At 32.1% G+C, this 10,003-nt stretch overlaps 1 protein-coding gene across 1 annotated transcript; it reads left to right on the top strand.

Annotated features, from left to right (window-relative positions):
- Positions 1-404: 404 nt before the first annotated feature.
- Positions 405-8,510, top strand: LOC124939810 (mitochondrial adenine nucleotide transporter ADNT1-like). Its single transcript, XM_047480258.1, has 8 exons — positions 405-806; positions 1,620-1,668; positions 1,936-2,099; positions 2,322-2,359; positions 2,871-2,983; positions 3,079-3,192; positions 6,887-7,231; positions 8,111-8,510. The coding sequence occupies exons 1-8, from the start codon at positions 649-651 to the stop codon at positions 8,192-8,194; spliced, it is 1,065 nt and encodes a 354-aa protein (XP_047336214.1). The 5' UTR covers positions 405-648; the 3' UTR covers positions 8,195-8,510.
- The last annotated feature ends 1,493 nt before the right edge of the window (positions 8,511-10,003 follow it).

Genomic DNA, 10,003 nt, shown 5'->3' with positions numbered 1-10,003 from the left:
AAGAAAATGGTGAACATGACACGAGAAAAGATCACCCGAATAATCGACATATATAAGCAACAAAAGATCCACAAAAAATTAAGAGTATTATTTGAATTATAATAATTCGAGACGATACATCCGATATGACTAAACATGGCATAAAATCGAATAAAATACAACACTAACTTAAATTTGAATTGTGGAAAAAAAATGAGACACCCTTCGATACTAAAAACGCCACCGAAAAGAGAATTTGTAATTATATCTTGAAATAATAGTAAAATAACTTAAGTTGGGGTCTTAGAAGAAAAACAAAATAGCAAGAGGCAAAGAAAGATTAGAGAAATGGTCCGTTGAGTAGGTAATGAATAATAGCTCAATCTGATACAAAGAGACGCCCTCTCAGGCTTCATTCTTTTTTCAATTTGTGCGGTAGGCCCACCAACACTCTCTTCTTCTCCTTCTATTTCTATTTCTCTTTCTCTCTTTGTTGCATACAGCTTCCTGAGCCGCCGCCACCAGTAATAATCCTTCATACGCATCACCCGAGGGAGAAAGAGTAAATGTTGGCTCTCACTCTTCCGTGATCTTAATTGCAAGGATCGATCGTCCTCGATCTTTGAATTCAGGTTTCGTGCTTTTAGCTTTTTCACTAGGTCTTGTTTAATGGCATCCGAGGATATGAAGACCGGGGATTCTGCTGTATCCAAATTCGTTAATCTTGCTGAGGAGGCTAAGCTTGCTAGAGAAGGAGTCAAGGCCCCTTCCTATGAAGTTCTTAGCATCTGCAAGTCTCTCATAGCCGGAGGTGTTGCCGGCGGCTTGTGAGTTTCCTTCCTTCTATCCCTCACTTTTTTTTCTTTTCTTTCTTAAGCACCTAGCTAGTAGTTCGTAAGTTGGGGGTCAATTGTTCGATTTTTTTGCTTCATTCTGTTGACTTATAAGACGATCTTAATGTTCATCAATGTATTGTTTTTGAATTAATGATGCAGATTTACATGTTTGTTTTCTATACAATCGATATTTGAGTATGTGATGTTTTAAGCGAATGGTGTATGTACTATACTGTGATAAAGTCTTCTTTTTATACCCTTGCAAATGATTCCTATTCAGTCCTAAGTCTTCCATTTTCATAATAATTTTCATGCATTTTATTGTACATGCATTACATGTGACCGTTGACCATTCTTCTGTTGAATTTGTTGAGTCCTATTTGGTAAAATAAGGATTTAGAAGTATTCACAAAAGAGAAATTGAGCTCTGTTATATCTCAACATATGACTTTTATGTCACTTTCTTGAGAAGCATGTTCTGTAAAAACTCTGAATGTTTGTGGGTTTCTCTCCAATGAGAACCACTTCATTTCAGTTGATATTAATTGTTAGTCATTCTGATTGATTGTATCTTATTTTGTCCTGACTGCGGGCTAAAAGCCTTAGCCAGTTTGTTAAGCTTGAAATACTAAATGGAAACAACTAAGGAACCAACTAGTGTTCGTATGATCAAAGCTCCAATTGCTTTCTGCATAATAAACTACACTCCACACTGTTGCTCATTAAACTTATTCATGAGAAGAAACGTTCATGCTTTTGGGGTATTATTGTGGTATTCGCTCACTTATTCTATCTTTATTTCAGATCAAGAACTGCTGTAGCCCCCTTGGAACGGATGAAGATATTGTTACAGGTATCTGCTCTTTTCCAATGAAAATGATTAAATGTTAATTTTCTTGTATGATGTTGACAGCAGGATTGCAATTCTCATTCTTGTTCTCTTGTTGTATTAAGGAGTTCAACTATGTTTCAAGGGTCATTATGTACTGGAAACTGGCTTAAAGTTTTTTACTTTAATGTTTCTCTTTTGCAGAGCATCTACAGTGTGTTTTGAGTTAGTTGTATATTACAGATTTATTGTCTCTTCATTAATTTAAGAAGTCATCCTAATGTAATGCAGGTGCAAAATCCACATAACATCAAGTACAGTGGTACAATTCAGGGTCTGAAATACATTTGGAGAACTGAAGGTTTAAGGGGATTGTTCAAAGGCAATGGCACTAATTGTGCTCGTATAGTACCAAACTCAGCAGTCAAGTTCTTCAGTTATGAACAGGCTTCTAAGTATGACACCTCTTGATCTATTTTCATCCTCTAGATCTATATTCATTACTTTTTGGATGATTTAAATCTGTCTTTGAAATGGCATTTAATAAATATTAATTTATGTCCTAAAATATGATTGTATCTTTTTCAAGTTCTCCTGTGCATAATATACGTGTAAATACTGGTGTTCATTCTAGCTCTTTCTACTTTCGGCTGAATAATCATATCTTCTTGTGACAGGGGTATATTATTTCTATACAGGCAGCAAACTGGAAATGGTATGTACATGTGTTTCTTTTCTTATAAACAGTTCTTTGTTGTGAGTTGAGAAACTAAAATAATATTCATTGTATAGTCCATCTCAAGGAATGCAGTAGTTTTATATTCAAATTCTTCTCTTAGAACTTGCAAAATATGCTGATTAGCCAGTTGTATGTATATTACTTTCTGAATCTATTACTTAAATTAGGTGTCTTAGATAGTGGTATCTGGTCTTTGCATCCCTGAATAGTATTGGAGGGTGATTGTGAGTTCAACAAAGAACCAGGACTTCTCTAAGATTTAACTTTCATCAACCAAAATACCAAATTATCCTTATTTTATTTTTTTAATATTTTAAATATTGAACTCAGAGGTTTTTCAAATAACCCACTTTTTCATCAAACAAGCTGTTTCTTCTCCAAACCATCAGTTTTATTTTAACAAAAAACCCGCATCAAAGAAGCTCTAAGAGAGAGGCTGCGTGCTCTAATTTCAAGTTTTTAAGATAGTTGTATCTTTCTTATGCAGATGATGCTCAATTAACTCCTCTCCTACGCTTGGGAGCTGGAGCATGTGCTGGAATAATTGCCATGTCTGCAACATACCCGATGGATATGGTTCGTGGAAGGCTGACAGTACAGGTAATTTGATTTTTATTCTCTGATTTTTACCTATTTGATGAATGTTACAATCTTCTTGTATGCAAATTCTCAAAAACAATTTTTTGCTTTTGCAGTCTGAAAAGTCTCCTTATCAGTATAGAGGAATGTTCCATGCTTTGTCAACTGTTCTACGGGAGGAGGGCCCACGTGCGTTATATAAAGGCTGGGTTCCGTCTGTTATTGGTGTTGTAAGTTCCTTCACTTTGAACATACACTTAGTTAACTTAATGAAGGTGCTGTTGGAAATATCCTATGATATGTCCAGTATAGTTAGTTCAAGGTTAACATTTCTCCAAAAATTGAAGACATCAAGAGTCAAGAGTGAATTGGATTCATAAGTTAATGTCTCAGATTTGATTTTGAATGGACAAAGCATGAGCTGCCTGACAATCTAGGGTCTAAAATTAGGTCCAAAACTTTGCGAATTTTATATTTTGGAAAAACATTGTTACCTTACTGTTATGGTGGGTGCCTTCCCCATGGCAATGTAGTGCCTTCTCCAAATGGAAAAGTGAAAGTCAGTATGGTTGACTATTAAGTGAGCATATTTGCAGCACCAAAAATAATAGGCAGTGTATTCAGTTGTCGAGATGATCCATTGATGGAAGTGTTACATTTTATGTTATGGTTATCTGGGATTGGTAGGGAATTTTTGGTCTTTTGCTAACTGGACCCATCCAAATTATATGATTATATTGTAATCATATGCTAATTATAACTTGTAGTTTATAATTTTCATTTAGCTTGTATGGATGTTGCTGCTTCTGATTTAGCTCTCATCAAAACACAACAGCTGCAACACAGGTAGCTTCTGAAGTGGCTTCCAAACAAGCTAAATGCAATAATAATCTTTAATACTTGTCATATTTATAGTATACACTATACAGTTTATAGTTTTCCATTTAAGAACTTGTTTTTTTTTTTTGTGAAATGACATTGTCATTTAATTAAAATCCCAAAAGGGAAGAAAGATACAAGAGTTTTGAAATTAGGACAAAACAACCCTTTGTCCTAATTTTTAAAGCAAACAAACCTAGGAATTAAGAGTTAGCACTTAGAAAGAATACAGCATACAAACAAACTCACAAGAAAATACAGCATACAAACAAACTCACAAGAAAATACAGCAAGCAAATAACATTTTTTTTTAACAAAACCAGCAACATCTTGAATACCCCAAAACCAGCAACCAAGCCTAAATTTCTATCTCACCTTGAACATTGCTTCCTTTGTGGCTTTATCAAACACTATCCCCATCTTTGACAAAGCTCCCAATTCCTTATAGTGATTGGAATTCTTCTCCATGTGTGAATAAGATATAAATCATCAACATCAATATCATTCCAAACCTGTTCTTCATTTCTCCATGTTCTAGAGAACACTCTAGCAGTCCTCTCCATCCAAACATGATACATAAGGCATCCATAGAAGCGTTTGAATAAATTGGCCTTAAATGAGCTTCCTTTAGTCTTTGAAAACACTAAATTTCTCATACAACTCCAATCAAACAAGGGGATTTGTAAACTAAAATTGTTGAGAAACTTTCCCAAAGATCTTTAATATAGTTACATTCACCAAATAAATGAGAGATTGACCCTTCACAATCAATGCATAGGACACAACTAGTGTTAGAGGGATAGTCATGAACCTGCTTAAGCGATCTCTAGTCATCAGCCTACCTTTATGAACAAGCCAAAGCGTAATCTGATGTCTAGGTATAATCCTAGAACACCATACGCTGTGATGCCACTCCATAATTTGCCCTCGAGAGAGAATGCATTGCCATGCCAAACTAGAGTTAAATTTGATATTGATCTCAACCTTCCATTCATGCACATCAGGTCTTTCATGAAATGTTATACGATTAACCTGTAACACTAAAGTTATATAACTTAAACAAATTTTATATAACAGGGTTTTAGTTTGAATTAATTTATATATTTATCATAAGATATAATTATTCTCTTTTTTTGCTCAGATTTAATGATATTTAATCAAAAACATATAATTATCATCATTATTAGTTTATCAAATATATTATTATCTCATTATCTATCTTAATTTAATAAAAAAAATGTTTTATATTATATTTATTTGTATAGCTCTTGTTAACTATTAAATTGAACATTAACATAATTAATTAAATCATTTAAGTAATAATATTAGTATAAAACTATTTATACAAGCTATATCATTTAAAATTAAATAGATCATTAACATAAATTGTTTATAAATTGTTCAATATTTGTATTATTATAGTTTAAATTATATATTAGACTATGTTTGGATGTGTATAATTGGAATATTACCAGCTATAAGACCCTCAACCCAGACGTGTTTAGAGTGAACCTATGTTCCACAGATACGGGTATCGTATCAAATATGATACGGATATGGCGATACGACAAATTTTAAAAATATAGGATACGATACGTTTAGGATACAAATATTATTAAATATATATATATATATATATAAAATAAAATTAAAATATATTAAGGGTTAGTTAACTTAATATGAATCTTAAGTTTATCTAAGAAGCACATCCAGAATATATGTTTACTAAATAAATGGGCGGATCGATGGCGGGCGGCGACTGTCGATCAACGGGAAGTGGTTGAACAGATGAGCAAGGGGGTAACGAAGTAAGATGAGATAAGAGGCTTCAGTCAAGAGGAAATATTAGTTTAGGGTTAGTTTTAATTTAAACATTCAAGTCCTCCTAAAATTTTTATTTTTTAAAAATGACCCAATACGTATCTAAGCCATATCCAAACCTTATCGAATTGGTCAACTCCATAAAAAGTCAACGATACCTCTTTTGCCGTATCCGATACCCGTTTTTCCATATCGTATCCGTATCCGATACTCCAAAAAAATAATTTTTGGAGTATCCTTGCTACTTAGGAGTGAACCAGTGCACCATCTCGGAGTCATCTCTATAGCAGCTACAAATTATAATTCATATTTTACAAGAATTGGAGTTGAGTTACAATTCTTATGCTTGGTCATATACATTCAATTCCAATTCTAATTTCTTAATTTTAAGTCATCAAACAAACAAAATATTTGGATTTCTTAATTTTAAGTCATCAAACAAACAAAATATTTGGATGTAGACCCCCAATTCATGTCTTTGTTATTATAGCCTTAGTGTTCACAGGAAAAAAAAAGTATATTAGTGTGAAGTAAAAGAGTAATTGTATGATGGGAGGAGAAATTGGGAGTTATGACTTGTGAGGGAATTGCCATTGTCCCTTATCAGAGGAGAGAAGAAAGTGAGTAAGAATGTTTATGTAAATTGAAAGGAAGGTTTGTTGTAAGGAGTGGAATTTGGAAAGACAGTTGATTGGCTGATATGTCTTTGTTATTAAAAGCTTGGACCAGGCATTACATGACCTTGCATGTGACTTGTCAACGAGTTGTTGGCTATGGTCACTGTGAGGCATAGCCCGGTTCCTTTGCCCGCCATGCTTTGTGCTGAGCCGACACAAGTTCTCTCCTCCCCTTCTAATGAGAATGATGTGTTTCCCTTTTTGTTTGGTATAAGATTTCTTTTTGGATTATGATCCAGGCTTTAGTGTGATTTTTTACTTCAGTTGATATAAAGATTATTTTATGGATCATAATCGGTTATTGACTTCATTTGGTAGAAAGATTATTTTTTATCAAGATTATAGTGTGATTTTTTACAAACATAACCGTAGATTTTTCTGGATCATAATAGACATTTAAAAAAAATGTGTGTTATTTCACCCCATTTGGTTATACTTTTTGTTGTTTCCATTTCTCAAAATTTGAATTAAAATTCATTTTAAATTCAAATTAATACTCACATGCGTGATACCATTTATGTATTTTCTGACTTGTCATATTTTGCAGGTTCCATATGTGGGTCTCAACTTTGCTGTGTATGAATCATTGAAGGACTGGTTGATTAAAACCAAACCCTTTGGCCTTACTCAAGACTCTGACTTGAGTGTAACAACTAGGCTTGCATGCGGAGCTGCTGCAGGAACTGTGGGTCAAACAGTTGCTTATCCTCTTGATGTCATACGTCGTAGAATGCAAATGGTGGGATGGGCCAATGCATCTTCCATTGTTATGGGTGAGGGAAGGAGCAAGGCTCCACTTGAATACACAGGCATGATTGATGCTTTCAGGAAGACTGTCCGTCATGAAGGTTTCAGGGCACTGTACAAGGGTTTAGTCCCCAATTCAGTCAAGGTCAGTCTCATTTTATATTCATGTCAGCTAGTAAAATTAATCGCAGTCATAACTTTCTCATCCCAAGTAAGTTTGAGGTTTTCAGTGGCTATAAAATTAACAAAAAAATCAGCATGCTATGTCAGTATGTTTAGGGAGTAACTAGAATAAACTGCCACCTCAATGGAACTTATGATCCTCAGATGGTCAGAATCTACCTTTAGTTTTGTAAATAAGTCCAAGTAGAAATATCTAGCTTTAATTTCACACTTTACCATTTACATGAAGTACTTAGTGAGATAAATCTAAGGCCTTGTTTGATCTAGGGTAATTGACATAAAATTTACCCTCACATCATTCTAATTTTCCATCCATATTATCTTTTATAACATTTTAAAATATTAAACAATAAAAATTCGGATTATTTTCTCCAAATAACTCGCTTTCACCAAACAAGGTTATTTGAAAATAACCAGTTAGCTGTCTATTCAAATAAATTCATATCAAACAAGTCACTAGGAACTTGTTTGTATTAGGGTTATTTGAGATTTTTTTTCAAATAATTCATTATCCAATCAACCATCATTTTTTCAAACACATCATTTCAAATCATCAAAACTTTTAAAATGTGTAATACCCAAAAAAAAAGATAGGATATTTTGGTCATTTTAAATATTTTTTAACTTATACATCAAACAAGATTTTTTCAATTAACCCAATATCAGACAAGGCTTAAAAGACATCGCAGAACAGATTGCAAAGTGTACCTATTTGAGTTTTGTTCACATGATGACATTATTTAGCCTCCTTATGTTACCATTTTATGGCTGTCTTCTTTTATGAGCATTTCCTGCGTATTTGCATCTTGATGCTATGGTATTAAACTCTTTTTCTTTTCAGGTAGTACCATCGATAGCCATTGCATTTGTAACGTATGAGCAAGTGAAGGAAATTTTGGGAGTTGAGATTAGGATCTCAGATTAATTCGAAAGGGTTCGAAAGGGTCATTTGCTTCTTTTTTTTGTAGACAGGAAGGGAATAAATGACAAAGGCTTTTTTATCCCTTGCAGGGAAAGGGTGAAATAGTCTATAAGGGAGAGGGTAGAAAGAGTGGTTGTTTTGTTTTCCCTTTGGGCATAGTTTAGGATTTGGCTGTCCTTAATTTATGATCTTATTATACCAAGTCTATAATAATAAGCATGTGCAAAGAACATTGCAACGAATTATGTTGCTTCCTTTGCAATAACATTTAAACAGTGGATACTTCTTCCTGTTAAGTTTGATGGGTTGTTTATGTTAATTTGAATTGTTCTTAAATGTAGTGTTATTATTTTTATGTTAGCAAATTAAAGGAATAACCTATATGTCATTACTTCAATTTTGAATACCATTTAAATCAAGAAAACTTTCAATATTATTGACTAATTTAGATGTATATTCAGAAATCTTTGTCTTTGTTATAGCATTATGGAGATCTTTCATATATTCCTAGATCATTATTTGAGCAAGATTATAAAATTAGCATTGCATTATGGTTGTTAGTTATTATGGAGGACAAAAGAAGTCTAGGCAATTGCATTCATCTTTTTATTTGTTTGATTCATTAGGCCTTCTGAAAATCTAATTACAAAATTCACACAATTAGGCCGAACATTTAACGAATTAATTTTAAATTCAAACTAATAATCTAAAATACTAATTTGGATTAGCAAAATGGATTCAATTAAATTCGAATTGGGTTCGATTTGGATTATCCAAAACAAAAATATTTTTTTATTTTGTGTTTTTACTAAATTATATTTCACCAAAAATATATTATTTCTCTACTTTTTTTTGTTTCTTATGAATTAGGTCACCAGTTCTTTTTTCTTCTCTTTTATTTTTTTATATATTATATCCAATCTATTCAAATTCATATTAAATATAATTTAAATTTAATATGAATCCAAAAAACAAATATTTCATTTAACTATTTACTTACCTTACCTAAGATGTTTTATTTTTATGCTGTCAAATAAAAAATTAGAGAAAAAAAATGTATTATTAAATTTGTAAATCACATAAATATGCAAAATAGAAATAAATTTGGTGTGAAATAATATAAAAAATAATGTGGCAGCATTGTAGTGAATTTAAAATATATTTACGTCAGCAAATGAATGATTGCTGAATTAGTAAAGCGTCTACTTGAACACTTCTTCACACTATAAGTGTGATGAAGTTAAGACTTCGTCTGCTCGCGCACTACCAGATTTAACGCGTGGTGTAGTTCAGACTTCGTCTACTCGAGCACAACTTCAGTTGCACCGGGTGAGATTCAAACCCGCGATCTTTATTATATAGAATGAACACTTAACCACTACACCACTTAAGATGTTGATTTCTTTTTATTTATTTATGTAATTGATATGACTAACACATATATATATATATATATATATATATATATATATATATATATATATATATATATAAATATAATTAAACTTAATTTTATCCATTCAGTATCAAAACCATTTTATCCATCATCAAAATCAAGTATGTTAATTATCCTAAATAAATTAAGACCTTAATATAACAATTTTCTATTTTTTTATTATTTAAGTTAATTTATCAAAACTAAGTGGGTTCATTATTTAAATACAATTCAACAATTTTTCCATTTTTTATTATTTAAACTAAATTATCAAAAACCAGGTGAGTTCATCATTTAATCAGTTTAGGCATTATCATAATCTAACAATCCTAAAATATTTCTAAGGTAAGAAAACTTAGACTCGGGAAGTGGCTTCG

The sequence above is a fragment of the Impatiens glandulifera genome, chromosome 5 (assembly GCF_907164915.1).
Source record: "Impatiens glandulifera chromosome 5, dImpGla2.1, whole genome shotgun sequence".
NCBI lineage: Eukaryota > Viridiplantae > Streptophyta > Magnoliopsida > Ericales > Balsaminaceae > Impatiens > Impatiens glandulifera.
This window is presented reverse-complemented; position numbering and strand designations above follow the sequence as displayed.